The 15,626-nt window shown below is 34.3% G+C and overlaps 1 protein-coding gene and 1 non-coding gene across 3 annotated transcripts; both read left to right on the top strand.

Moving 5' to 3' along the window:
• Positions 1-162: 162 nt before the first annotated feature.
• Positions 163-14,632, top strand: LOC117331676 (chitobiosyldiphosphodolichol beta-mannosyltransferase-like). Of its 2 annotated transcripts, XM_033890518.1 has the most exons (15): positions 163-426; positions 5,104-5,184; positions 5,893-5,996; positions 6,295-6,443; positions 7,346-7,432; positions 7,693-7,803; positions 8,323-8,432; positions 9,407-9,445; positions 9,759-9,824; positions 10,138-10,248; positions 10,965-11,079; positions 11,491-11,566; positions 11,890-12,038; positions 13,228-13,473; positions 13,936-14,632. In XM_033890518.1, exons 1-15 carry the CDS (start codon positions 228-230, stop codon positions 13,943-13,945), a joined length of 1,653 nt encoding a protein of 550 aa, XP_033746409.1. In that variant the 5' UTR covers positions 163-227; the 3' UTR covers positions 13,946-14,632. The 2 variants fall into 2 exon arrangements, with proteins under 2 accessions (XP_033746409.1, XP_033746402.1); XM_033890511.1 differs by lacking the exon at positions 13,936-14,632 and having other exon boundaries at positions 13,228-13,501.
• On the top strand, positions 1,021-1,092 carry Trnas-aga. The gene has a single exon. It is a non-coding gene; the product is annotated as a tRNA-Ser (tRNA).
• Positions 14,633-15,626: the final 994 nt, after the last annotated feature.

A 15,626-nucleotide genomic window follows, 5' to 3' on the forward strand; every position in this document is an offset into this window, starting at 1 on the left:
ATATTTTATCATTCAAATGTCTTGATGAGAACAATACAAACACATTGAAACACAGATTGTAGCAATTAAGATCAAAATAGTGCAAAATCAATCAGTAATTGATTATTTCATGAAAAAAAAAGAAAACTGATGACCTTAGCAAATGATGATATAAGCGGCAACAGGAAGTGTATCGTGGAGTAGTTCGTCTGCAGATTTCGCGGCTTTGCCGTGGTGGTGAAAAGAAAATGCTTTTCATTGGTTTTATACTAACATTATGGCCAATCATTTTTGTTCTGCTGTATATAGTGCTAAATCACATCGCCAAACCAAGACATTCTGTATGTATAATTGTTCTTGGTGATTTAGGAAGAAGTCCGCGCATGCTGTACCATGCGAAATCGTTTGCAAAAGAAGGATATGAAGTTGATCTCGTTGGTTACTCGGGTAAATAAGTTTATGACATAGAATCTATAATGTTATGCTTATAACTGAAACGATTGTTATATATATTTTTCAAATATAAGATATTATGTATACAATTTTTCAATGCCAATGTAAAAGTGACCCACCTAAATGTTAAAAGTCATGTACTTTAATTTGATGTATAGAAGTGAACATGCCATTGCTAAAAAGTTTTAACAAATTTGGAATTCTTCTTTATATATTATAAATTTCCCTCGGAAGGTTGAGACAGTTCTGAGTCTGTCCAAACAAAAGTTGATGACAATGACAAAAGTGGTGCAGTTTTATCAAATATTCCAAAATCCAAAATTTTGATGTTATGTAGCAGGACTGGACTGGGTCGATCATCGGTGATCAGGTAGCTCAATTGGTAGAGCATCCAGCTAGTGTTCGGAGGTTCCTGGTTTGAACCCTGGTCTGGCCGCTACATTTCCTCCTCTCCTGTTACATATTAAAATTGGCGCCCAACTAAAATACCCACAGTTGTGGTATTAAGGGTCTCGTGTGTCTTCGAGCGCGAAGACTTGAAAAATGGAGGGAGGTGAGTAGCGGGACTGGACTGGGTCGATCATCGGCGACCAGGTAGCTCAGTGGTAGAGTGTCCGTCTAGAGTTTGGAGGGTCCCGGGTTCGAACCCCGGTCTGGCTGCTACATTTTCTCCTCTCCTGTTACAAAATTGGGGCCCAACTAAAATACCCATGGTGGTGGTATAAGGGTCTCGTGTGTCTTCGAGGGCGAAGACTTGGAGAAAAGGAGGGAGGTGTGTAGCGGGACTGGACTGGGTCGATCAGCAGTAACCAGGTAGCTCAATTGGTAGAGCATCCGGCTAGTGTTCGGAGGTCCCGGGTTCGGACCCTGGTCTGGCTGCTACATTTTCTCCTCTCCTGTTACATTTATATAATACACTCATCTTAAAATATAAACAAGTCTTGAAAAACTGAGACTGTATTGATTTTCCAAGGGAGTTCCCCACCTGTTTAACAATAACAACATGTGTAACTACAAGAAAAAAATGGCATTGTCCGGACTAATTTGGCCAATAGATATTTCTTAATGATTAATTACCACTATATATTTATTCAAAACATGGTTACAAAACATCCCTCAACTTATATGGAAATTAATCAACTTTACAGTGATATTTAATTTGCTGTATTTGCCGAAAAACAATAGTTCCCCTTAAGCTTAATCTAATAAAAATTAAAGGGAATCTTATTTTGACAGACCAATGATGATTTACTGAAAAATGTGGAAAGATTTCTTTTTTTTCTTCCTTTTGAGAAAATAAATATATTCTTATTTTACTTTTTTGTTATCCCCACATATGATATGAGTTGGCAGAATGCTTGTAAACTGAAAACAGAAAAAAAACATGATTTTAAGTTTTCCAGTAAGAATTAACCCCTTAAGAATCTTCCATATATCTACTAATGATAGCAGATACCCTTAACAAGTAAGGACTATGGCCAGTTGATACATACAGGTTTTGATTTTTCATTGAATTCCAGTTATCTGAGCTTCTAGATAAAGAAAAAAAATCTCTTGTGAAAGTATACTACACCTCTAGGCTGCTTTGATATTGAAAAGGTTATCCCATAATGGTTTTGAATGCATACAGTTGTAGTAGAAAACCTTCAAAATCTTATACATAAGGGTGGTTTTTTGTTCTAAACTAATCAGTGCTCCAGATAGCCTGCGTGAATGCGTATTTACGCACAGTTCTCAAATAACGCAAGCAAAATACTCATACTTGCGTCAATCACGCAAGCAAAATCTGGATACTTGCGTCAGACTCGGAATGCAATGTTTAGCATATTATAATTCATGTCACAGTGACACTTGTCAGATAAGCAAGTTATTGTAAAGCGTTTATATGATCATGAAGAATAGTAACAAACAAGAAATATCTTTAAAAAAGATAAACAGCATAGTTTTAATGCTGGTGGATGTAATGTAAAACTGGTGGTGAAATAAATTAATGAACTAATGCGTTTCAGCATAGATAACAAAATTATATCAGTTTGAATCATTTTTGGTGATAATAAGACTGCATTTGAATCAGGAATATAATTTTATTAATGTGTCATTTGAAAAGATGCATCCACTTATTCGGCTTGCATTCAATCTTAACTTTGTTTCGTTTTCAATCTGCATTTTGCATTTACCGCTACATTAACCAATCACATATTTCATCTTGACCAGTAATGCCACCTGTCGCGTCATATCCGGGACCAAAAGAATATTATATGGCTATGCCGAAAAATTGCGCTTTCCAAGTGAAAACCAATGTAGTTATAAATTTTCTGCATTCGGTTTTTCGCAGAAGGGAATAAAGTATAGGAGTCAAAACATTTATCAAAGAAATAAGAAGTTATAGGTAGGAACAATTACTGAACTTTATCTAAGCATGAAAAGATTGATTCACAGACCTAATGTTGCCCAAACATGGATGAGAAGTACATGTATTACTATTAGGTCAATTTTTTTAGATGGGCTGTGTATGTACTTAATGATTTTAATTTGAAATGTATGTCTTAATAAAATATAGTCCAAACATTTAACGATGTGAAGAGAATTTTTAGATCACATTTCTATTGCTAAAAACACTTGAATTAAATAAAAGGCAGCAAAAATATTAATCCTTGTCGACTTGTTATATATCCTAGATTTATGTATTGTAACAAGAAATCTAAACTAACCTTCCATATCAATATAACAAATGTATTGAAAATTGTGAGAAGTAAAAGTTATATTTTTGAAGATAAAGGTACACTTCACTTAAGATATGAGTGAAAAAAAAAAAACAACATTTTTCTAAGGTATGACCGTATGGGTAAAAACCCCACCTGTTCAAAAGTTATCTGGAGCTCTGAAATGTTTTCTTGTCTCAACAAAGCTTCAAACTAAAGCCTGGTTGAAAAATGACAGCTTTAAATAGGATGATACATGTATTTGTAGATCATATTTTTACATAATGCATTGCTGTCTTTCTCTCTTTCATTAAATTTGTTGCACATGACCATTGACCACTACATTAATTATAATTGTGAACTTTTTTCTTTCAATTTGATCATTTTATTGGGAAATATGTCCCCTTAATATGCTGTACCTTTCTGTAGCAAGTTTTTATTGAAAAATGGCACAGTGCCAAATTAAGTTGTTTGATGTGTTTATTTTCAAAAATCTTCTTCTCTACTCTTAGATATGGTAGAATCAAATACTCTTCATGGATGGAAGGATCTTAAGGTGCTTTACCAAAATTGTGAATTTCATGACCCTGGGGTCTCACATTTGCCCCTGGGGAGGGGGTAAACTTTACTTTAGTTTATAAAGGGAAATCACATTTTTGACTATTATTTGTTGGATTTGTATTGGAATTCATTCTAACTTGTATCAAATTATCAGCATGGGATGACAGTTTGATGGTATGTACATGTTGGCCCTAGTTGACCCCCAGGGGCTGATGGGCGGGGCCAAAATGGGTCAAATTGACTAAAATTTCAAAAATCTTCTTCTCTACTCTCAGATATGGTAGAATCAAATACTCTACATAGATGGAAGGATCTTAAGGTGCTTTACCAAAATTGTGAATTTCATGACCCTGGGGTCTCATGTTTGCCCCTGGGGAGGGGGTAAACTTTACTATAGTTTACATAGGGAAATCACATTTTTGACTATTATTTGTTGAATTTTTATTGGAATTCATTCTCACTTTGTTAACATTATCAGCTTGGGATGACAGTTTGATGGTATGTACATGTTGGCCCTGACTGACCCCCAGGGGCTGATGGGCGGGGCCAAAAAGGGTCAAATTAACAGAAATTTTAAAAATCTTCTTCTTACAGCCCAAATAAGGTAGAATTAAATACTCTTCACAGATCGAAGGGTCTTAAGGTGCTTTACCATAATTGTGAATTTCCTAGCCCTGGGGTCTTGCATTTGCCCCATGGGAGGGGATAAACTTTACTATAGTTATAGGGAAATCACATTTTTGACTATCATTGTTTTTATTTGTTTTGAAATTCATTCTTTCATTCAAATTTACTGAAATATTTCAAAAATCAGGTGACCGTTAAGGCCCATGGGCCTCTTGTTTTCAAAATGCTACTCTTCCTTAAAACCCCAAAGCAGATTACTACCAAATTTTGGTCTAAGCCATCATTGGGGGATGGCGACCATATTTGATATTAAAAGAGGTGTGACCCCTGTGGCTAGTGGTACAGGTGTGAGGATCCAAAAGGGGAACTTTGCTGAAATTTTTGTTTTAAACCCTGCTCTTTCTTAAACCTTCAGTTGGTTACAAACAAAGTAAGTGTGAAACATCCTTGAGGGAGGGCAATCATATTTTATATAAATGAGGCTGGTGTAACCCCTAGGGTCAGAGAATTATAAGTGAGGCATCACTGACGTGGCTTTGAATTTCAAAATGCAAAAGGTCTGTATAAGATTGTTTATTAGAAAAGCAGTATATATACCGAGGGTAGTAAGATCATTTCAATATCTTAATGTGTCAATCTTTTAACCTATAGATCAAAGTTCTTGTTTACCATATTTTATAAATTAAAGTAAAATTGCGAACTTCGATGAGAGTCAGATGATGGTTGTTTAGGCCGTTGAGCCTCTGGAATTGTTTTTTCATTACAATTTGTTTCTATGTAGGCTCCAAGCTGCATGAGGATATACAGATAAACAGAAGGATAAACAGGCATTATCTTTTGGAACCGCCAATTTTTGTGAAATGTAAGTATGATGTTAGTCTGTATTTTGTTGTAACTTTATAGCTAGGACATATTAATAATGTTGTATTTATTTGCAGTTTGATGATCAATCAATGGATGAGTGGACACTCGTAGAATTTTCCAAATTTCATATTAGAGAGGTGTGCACAATCCCATGCTCTAAAAATGATGAATTTTAATTGATTGATCTTGACATAACCTGTATTTTCACCTGTCATGGCTACTGTCTTGCAGCCTTTTGTGGAATTGCTTATGAAATCAATATAGCGTACTGGTACTTACATGTGTGTGTCATCATAAAAAAATGTTCATGACATCAACAATATTAGTGTCTTGATTCACAGAAACATCAATTTTCTCTTTGCATAAGATAAATAAGTTATTGAATAACATATAATCAAGCAAGCATAAAAATGTTAATGGAATCAAAACAAATGGTAAAAACAGAAAGATTTGGGCACAGGGCATCCAGTTGACCCTTGACTTTTAGCAATTTCAGAAGTCAAATCACTACCAGGTATTTCTGAGAAATCTGAAGGGTCAAAACATATGTCAAATAGACATGTCCCTTCAAACCTAGTGAAGAGTCAGATCTCTGTTTGGGGAGTCAAAAATATACTCTCAAGGGTCTACTGGATGCCCTGGGGAAGGACGTGGATAAGGATATCATGAAGAAAAAAAAATATGTCTTGTTGTGTTGAATTTATAGATGTACCACGACTCCTGGCATATGTGTTGAAAGTTTTCTGGCAGAGTACATTTTTAGGATTAAAATTGTTGATTCTTCCAAAGGCCAATTATTTACTTTTACAGGTAAGATTTGTTCTTGATTGTTTGATAATGTATTTTTCACTAGTTTATAAATCTATCTCCTGAATATTTTAGATTGTTATCAAAATTAAAACAGTTTTATTGATTTTTTTTTCATTGTCACAAAGTACCATACAATATTTTTCAGATGATAATGCATGTTATTAAACAATACAATAATGAAATGTGATAATAAAGTCATACCTAGTTTAAGTTCTTCTTGAGGTAAAAAATGGCAATTTTTACATTCTGAGGACTCATTGAATGTCGGTGAATTTATGCAATGCTGCTTTTTTTCCAGAATCCACCGTCCATTCCTACAATGTTTGTTGCGCTGAGTGTATGTTTACTGCGGGGCAGTATTCTTGTTACAGACTGGCATAACTATGGTTTTACTATACTGGCTCTGTCACTCGGCTCTAACCATCCCCTCGTCAGATTTTCCAGATGGTTAGTAAAATGTAGCTGTATAGTAAGTTCAGGATATATGCTATCAGTATATTAATTGGTAAATGAAAATCAGGGTAAGTCATGATGACATATTTGTAATGCATACAAACATGCAAGTATTAATGATATTTTAATAAGTGCATTTTGATTTATGAATTAATTTTAATTTCATACTTTTGAAGATGGACAACTCTTATGTAGGTCATGACCTGTCAATGACTGAAGTCAACATATATCCTTAATTATTTGCTATAAAAAGCAATACTGAATATTTTGGTAATTTTGAATTTGAATCCGAAGTGCAAGCTCCAAATTAAAACAACCCTCTTATAATAGGGGTTTTAGAGACTGCAAATTCAACTACATGGGTTTTGTTGCCATAGAGATCACATTTGCATCTTTGGGAATACAGAAGGCATTTGGGGAACTTCTATAATGATTTCCAATTACAGTTAGACCTTGTCATATAAATGCAGCAATAATCCTTATACATTATAGATGTGTGTAATCTATAAGAGGTATAATTTACCTCCCCATTTAAGAAAGCTAAATTGACCCTGACCCTGTGTTACAAGACTACAATTAATTTCATTATTCTACAAATAACCTCATTGGTGACTCTAGTTATCTAGATGCTCTGTTGCATTTCATGATATTTTCAGACATCTAATTGCAATACTTGTCAAAATCTATTTATCTTACAACATTCTCTGGCTGAATGAGATTGATCAGACTGTGGACTCTGACTGATGAGTAATTATCAGAGTTGTTCATTTTGTGAATTTTTTTTCTGCTTAACCTGCTTTGGTAAGATATTGTATTTCCATCAGAGTGGGGATATTCTTTTCAATATCTCTTAACAACATACTTTTCTAATTTTGATTCTGTTCAATTTATTTCAGGTATGAGAAATTTTTTGGCAGATTTTCCAGGGCAAATATTTGTGTTACGAAAGCAATGCGAGAAGATTTAAAAACTTGGGGAATAAGGTATGAAGCATTTTATCATATATTGCCAAGTCAGTTATCAACAAGAAATAGTTTCACATGTTTACAGGGAAATACCCAGTCGATGCATTCATTCAGTGATGAAAATAAATACATGTAGTAAGAGATTCATTTAGTAAAAAACTTTGAATTGCATCAATGTCACAATAAAATCAATAAGGAACTGCAGGGAGATTATTTATTCATAGCTAAATACTGTAATTCAGCTGTAGTTTCTTAAAGTGAATCATCTTCCATTACAGTGCAGAGACTTTATATGACAGACCGGCTGAACTTTTCCAAGAAGCCACAGTGGATGAGAGACATGATCTATTTAGTAAATTATCTCTGGCATATCCTATATTTGGCAGCAGGTAATGTTGTTAATGCAATTTACTGGAAATAAGATTTCATTCTGCAAATGATGGGAGTTTTTTTCTTTTAGATACTGAATTTATCCTTAAATGAGCCCCGACCCCCTGTAGCAAAAATAAAAAAATGTCCCATGTTGGGGAGGAGGCTTATAGAATTCCAATATAGTGTACAATCTTTTATATTGTAGTAAGCCCAGGAGGCCAACATATTAACTTTGATATGCAGTAGAGGATCGATCTATTGCATGACATCTTTTAGCATTTTCTCTGAATTGAAGAAGACTGGAGTAGGTTTGTTTCCAAATATAGGATTTATTTGTTAAATAGGTGAAAATTAAAAAATAAAAGCATCCTAGGACAAAGACATTTATTTGAACTTGGGATTTTTTGGTTCAAAGAATTTTTGGTTCAGAATCACCACAATGAACATAGTCCTCCTGACAAAAAGATTCCTTGACACACTGCTAATACAAGGAGTCAGCACTTCATTACACAGACAAGTTTATCTTTTATTTATAGAAATGAGCGGGAAAGAGATTCAACAGCATTTACTTACCGGTCAGCGTCCGGGAAAATCCAGTACCGCAATGACCGTCCTGCACTTTTAGTGAGCAGTACCAGCTGGACTGGTCAGTGTTTGTTTGTTTTTTGTTTGTTTATTATTGTTTTTTTTGTGAATTGAAAACATGTCTTCGTTTTGGTCATTTGACCCAAAGGATCAGGATGACCTATTGTCATTGTGTTTTGTCCATCATCATAACCATCCGTATAATATTCACATTTCAAACTTCCACCTGTGGGATTCAGTTCAAAGTATTCTGAAATGATCCCAAGATGGCTGCCATGGCTAACAGTATCAATTAATATACTTGCTACTGAGTACAGTAAAACCTCACTTGACTCGAACCTGCATTCCTTAAATACCTGCTTCTTGTCAAAATATTCTCTTGGTCCTGACTGCTTATGTATTCTTTGTAAATTAACCTTGCATTATATATAATTACTTGAACCACTAGTCATCGATTACTCTGCATTCCTTGAACTACATGTATCTCCCACCTAATGTCTGGGGCAGATCTCCCACCTAATTTTCTGGGGCAGATTTCCCATACTGTTTTATTCAGGATACTGGATGTTTAACAAATTGTGTATGGGTACTTATTAGGAAATAAGTATTCATTCGAGGCAAAAATGGATTCTGGGGCAGATCTTTTATGTTCTGTCAAATTTTTGTGAAAAATAAAAGCTCTGTTGTGCTTATGAAATTGAAACTTGGTACATGTAGCCTAATGCTCATCATTTTGGGAGTGGGATGACTGGTTTGCCTTTTGTCAATATAATGTGACAGGGTATGATGTCCCTGCTGGATGTCAGAATTCAGCATCAGTTTCGGCTATCTCAAGGAGACATACACAAATATACTTCTGCCTACCAAAACACAATCACTACAAGTGATGATTGCTGTTGATAGGATGTTAAACAATACTAAATCAAACCAAACCATTAAGCCTATATATCATCGTTAAAGTTCATTATTTTATGCTAATTTTTAAATTTTTAATTGATACGGATTATCATAGCAGCCTTTTCATTCATTTTACAGAGGATGAAGATTTTGGAATTTTATTGAAATCTTTGCAAAGTAAGTACTAAGCAGTCACATTACAATAATTTTAAATAATCAGATCTGACGCATGTAACAGACTTTAGGTAAGATGAAGATTGTTAATTCTGTAAAATTTTGTAATTCTATGACAGCTTGTTACAACACTAAACATACCATCAAGAGGGAGGTTTAGCTATGCAATCATTCACACAATAAAACTGTTAAAACAATTAGTTTTCAGTATTGATTTAATTTTTAATATACTGATGCCAAGAAAAATCAGAACAGAATGCTAGCTGTCAAATGTTTCCATCATAAAGATACCGTAGTTTGGATTTTATTTTTCCAGAATATGAAGTTGCAGCTTCCAAAGATCTGCAGAAAGGCATACCAGATATACTATGTGTTATAACAGGTTTGTAGACTTTTAAAATGATAGTGACAGAAGCCAATTGTAAAATGTTATTATTTAAATCATTTTTTTTTTCTGTTTTAAATGTGTCATTATTAAAATGATTATTATTCCACAAAATGAAGATGTACAGGAAGGGGTACTATCACAATCTGTTTCTTATTAACCGGGGTAATTGGTGTAGTCAAAGAAAGAGTTTAATTTTTAATATGAGAAAGCTGATTTCAGTTAAATCTGGTAAACCTTAGCTTGTTCTCACCTGAAAAATGTTTTATTTGATCCTGTAGAATATCATGATTATTGAAATGTTCTTCAGGCAAGGGCCCACAGAAAGAGTTTTATAGCCAAGAGATTGAAAGTATTGAATGGAAACATATACACTTCTGTCTACCTTGGCTTGAGGCAGAGGACTATCCAGTTCTCTTAGGTAAGTACACATTTATCCATATTCTGTTTGATTCTGCAGTTTTAGATGTGTAGAATTACGACAATCTGCATTCAGATTGATTATGTTGTTTTAAATGTAATGACTGTCTTCAGCTCACCTGATGAATAAAGGTGAAGCGAGTCTCCCTCCAAAAAGGTGAGAGTTGGCAAACCTGTATTGGCCATATCATACCCTTGGTTATACTGTAAAAGAAGACTGAAGCCACAAATATATAAATTATTCATTATTTTTTTAATTTGATCAGAATTAAAAGTTTGAACATCAATTTCAGGAAGCTGGAATACCCAGGTAAATACAATTGATACAGAGAAAAATGAGAAATTACATTACAATTGACCCTAATGTGTTACAAATGTAACAGGAGAGGAGAAAATGTAGCGGCCAGACCAGGGTTCGAACCCAGGACCTCGGAACACTAGCCGGATGCTCTACCAATTGAGCTACCTGGTCGCCGATGATTGACCCAGTCTAGTCCCGCTACACACCTCCCTCCTTTTTTCCATGTCTTCTCCCTTATACCACCACCATGGGTATTTTAGTTGGGTGCCAATTTTGTAACAGGAGAGGAGAAAATGATTGACCCAGTCTAGTCCAGCTACACAAATATGGGGGCTCAATACAATTTGCTTTATAATGGATTCAACTGTTTACAATTTATGGGGTTTCATTCAACAAAGGTTCCGTTTCACCCTCAGGATCAGCTGACCTTGGTGTGTGCCTTCATAAGTCTTCCAGTGGTCTTGACCTTCCTATGAAAGTTGTTGACATGTTTGGTTGTGGTCTTCCTGTTTGTGCGGTTCATTATCCCTGGTAAGAGTAAACTTAGCTGTATTAAGTGTGATTGCTTTTGAGATTTTATGACTTGAGTGATATTACCTATGTTATATTCCTTCTCTTAAATTGTGTTATTTGTCTTTTTGTTTTAATGGCTTTTAAAACAATCTGAATGAACCAAAGTGAGACAGACTATTGTACAGATACCAGAAAAGTATAGAGAGTATATGATTAGAAATCTGTATATCACAACCTGGATTGGATTGTACACTATAATCTTATGTACACCGATATGTTAAACAGGGTAAAATCTGATACTGCACACTTTGTTATAAACTGGATCGTAAATGTGTGATATGTCTTTTCTTTACAGTGGTGATCATTGTAGCTTGCAGTAATTGTCTTGAACTAGTATCATGTACATTATTTAATCATTTTTCCTTGTAGTTTGTCAGAGTTGGTGAAACATGGTCACAGCGGCCTAATTTTTAAAAACAGTCAGGAACTGTGTATCCAGTTACAGGTGAGATCAATGTTAGAAGTATTTTAACTGTTACATTAGTGATTTTTTGTACAGTAAAACAAATATGTAACACATTCCTGACAATCAGATAGTCTATTGAAATTAGACTTAAAACACTGGAGTGGCAAAAATTGTAACAGACTTTCAACAGAAGAAATAAAATAATAGGGGGAAAAGATTTTTGCATGAACAAGTGTCATATACAATAGAGACTGAATAATGAACAAAAGTGTGTCATATAGCTTTTTTGTCTTTCTTGGAGAGCCAAAAAGGTAGCTTATCAGGACTTTCTTTTTGAAATTTTCTTTCCTTTTTCATTTCAGGAACTTCTAGAATCCTTCCCAGATGACCTAAAAACATTGAAGAAAATGCGATGCAACTTGAAATCCTTCCAAGCTATTCGATGGCATGACAACTGGAAAAGAACTGTTCTACCTTTGTTAAAGCAACATAAGAAAGACAAGAAGAGACGGTAACTGTAATTCCTTATGCAAGCACGGTTTTTTAATGATCTGTATTTTGCAATAAAAATAGTTGCTTCTCTGTTGATCAGCAGATATTTGTTTGAGTCATTCTTGACTTGTATTGGATTTTATCTACATATGTATTTATTTGAGTAAAAACACACTTGTTTTAATGATCTATCATATGCAAATTTTATTTGAAATGTCAGAGAGCCACCGCATCAGTAACACTGTATTAGTACTGTAGATTCTCAGCAAAGCACTTGTAGGTATCAACTGTGACCTTTGACACTGTTCATCAAGAGTAAATTGTGAATGTAATCTTGAGTTTGATAACCTTACGTTTATAATCATGATTTTGCAGAGATAGACTTGTAATAGTAAAAACTGAAAAATTCTTTTAATTCGATCATCTTTGATTCATTATATATGCTCACATTTTATCTAATACCAATTAAGACTGGATATTTGATCTTGACCTAGACCTTAGATCATGCATTGTTGTTTGATTGTGTCTGTATTTGTTATTTACACAATGTAGTTTCAACTAAATATTTACTATTTCAAAGATTTGATATTTGACCTTGACTTTTGACCTATTGAATTTTCATGAAGTGAATTTTCATTTGATTTTAGTAAATTTTGGTTCAAATTGTAAAAAAAAATAATTTAAAATGTCTAATTGTATGCCCATAAGCCTGGGTGTCCCAAGGGGTGATACATCATAGCTTGTCCATTGGTCTGGCCTCAGTGGACTGGTGTTCACTCCCATGATCCAGTCAGTTCCTTCCTGGAAGATTAGTCTCAGGCTAGATCGAGTGAGTGCTTTTGGACATTCAGACAAATTTTTCTCACCATGCAGGGTAATATGAAAGTTTGTTTACCTGAAGGTATCGTATTTCCTGAGGGCTTACCAGAGGGAAATATGAGAGTTAAGGGTAAATAAACCTTCATATTACCATGCCGCCAGGGCCATAAAGCGTGCGTTATACCAGAAAATAATCAGTTATCATGATACTCCAAAAAGAACTAAAGATATGAAATGTAATTTTTATTACAACTGCCTGTGATCCCAGTCACTCATTTGATATGATTCCATGTCCTGGTGTTATTGTCAGTTTCTTTTAGAAACTCTTGGAAACACTGGGTATGTACATTTGTTTATATCTTTGTGTTCTGGGCATTCTTGTTTTGCAGAATTTTATGCATTTCTGCTTCTTCGACTCGACGAGAACATTTTCGTTTCTGTTTGTCTGCCATTTGTAAACAACTCCATGCAACAGAATATGAGGGTTGCCAAGAGGGTTGCCAAGGGGGCACGCACTCCAAAGAGAATAATGGTGTTTTATTTCCCTGGTTCATGCTGCTCAGGGAAACATCATGTTTAATTTCCTGGCCACTTGATGTGTTTCATCTAGTCAAAGGCACTGTTATAAATATAAGGTATGATAAATAAAGGTTACACAAAGAGTGGTTGTTGTGTATGGAATTTCTTTCACTCTCGTTAGTTATTTTTCAAAAGTTACAAAAAACTCTTGAGTTTTTGTAACTTTTGAAAAAAAGTGAAAGAAATACCATACACAACAATAACGTGCTTGTGTAACTTGTTTCTACCTCAATAGGAAAGCTATTCTGAGGATGAATTGCCCTGTTTTGTATCAACGTCTGTTCTTTTCACCATAACAGGTGTGGTGTAAGGATATGACCTAATTTAAAATGCCGCTTATTAATATGCAAAACTAACAAATTCGGAAATATATCGAAATATTACAATTCAGTACAAATCATAACATAATGATAAGTAGGTTTATTCTTTCAAATGAATAAATTGATAAAAATATTTATATATTTTCAAGAATATAACAAAACAACTGTGAATTGCGTCTTGTGCGTTTTCATTTCCAGGACATCGTGAAGCGACCTTCAAGTGCTAGCCAATCAAGTTGCATTGAACCACGGTCCACGTGATTAAAAAAAGTCCTGGTCAGAGGTCACCATGTCAACCAATCAAAACGCATTTAGATTTTATTCCACATGTGGTATAAACTTGAACTGAATGTTTTAAACAGTTGTAATGATTATTCCATGCTTTGGTAGTTGAATAACACCCACCTATTGTGGTAGAATGTATTTTATGTAATGGTGATTTTGGGAGTGAAACCAGAAGTGTATAATAAGTACCCAGGGTTTATTTGGCCTGTAGCATCACCGACGAGTTTTAGAAGGACGATTCATTGTTCAGCATTTCCTTTGTATCCCAACTGATGATGAGTCTTAGAAGGACCATTGTTTGGTACAGCTTTGTATTTATATCAAGGAGTGACATTCACTTACATGTATTGTTTACAATCCTTTACTTGCAGTAAGAATGCTGATTGGTATTAAAACTCATTTGCCATTGCCCCATAACCTGTCCAAGTACATACATACACGTACACACATGTACGAAAAGTTGCATCAGTTCTGAATGAGTGTCAGTCGGGCGGCTTCTCTTTAATATCATTTTGTTCAGGATGTTGACCTTAGAGGTTTATACCCCCATACACCTCAACACAACTTTATTCAATCCTTATATTTTTATTTTTTTGATATTTTTGTATAATATTTTGTCCTTGACAAATAGGGACTTGTGCAATTCTACCACGGAACTTACCGAAATGTACGTCATAATTCTTCGTCTACATATGGTTATTACTTTCAGGATTTCTTTCGTGAACAAACTTAATAACGAATTAAAACAAATATTATTTTTAATGGAATTTATTTAATATAAATATGACCACTTTTATAAGGAATTAAAGTTTAAGTTAACTGTGGTAGGTTCATTGAGTCTGAATTAAGTGGAAATATTATAAATATTAAGAATTGTTCTAGTCATTCTTCAGACATTACTGTATGAATTTTCCTCTGAACCGGTAAGGTTGTCCTTGATTCTTAATTGCGCATTGTACAATTTTGAGACTAACAAAAAGAATCAAAATGAGTGACAGGAGGCCATCCAAGATTTCAACAGTCGCAGATTGTTGTCGCTATTTCTCCTGACGTACCGCAATGATTCTTTCTCATCTGACGTACCGCAATGATTCTTTCTCATACCATATACCAGTATCAAGGTCCCTTGTAGATCATGTTTAATTTTGAGCCTGACCAGATCAACAAAAAACACTGAAGTCTTTGAATATGGCGAGATGTTTGTCATCGCTATTTATCAGAAGTTAATAAATTTTAACAATTTTCACATGTGTATATATGCTTGCTAGTTTTTGGGAGTTATCGGAAAAGCAAATAGAAGGAGTCTTAATTTTGTTGATGTATGTCAGTTGAACAGAAAATATAGAATAATAGAACATGTAGAAAAGTTCAAACTAACATAGAACCAAGGAAGTTTATACAGTGGGAAGACGCCAAAATTCATCCCTCAAAATTCAATTTGAGGAGAGATTTCGAGATTAACTTTGATCTACAAATGTATACGACTTCAGTTTGAAATACATGTAATAATAACTAGAACTTGTGTACAAAATGTATCATTATCATTTCTTTGCTGATAGCATTAAGATATATCTTACCATGAATAAATTAGGCTCGTTCACTCT

Source organism: Pecten maximus, chromosome 1 (assembly GCF_902652985.1).
Source record: "Pecten maximus chromosome 1, xPecMax1.1, whole genome shotgun sequence".
NCBI lineage: Eukaryota > Metazoa > Mollusca > Bivalvia > Pectinida > Pectinidae > Pecten > Pecten maximus.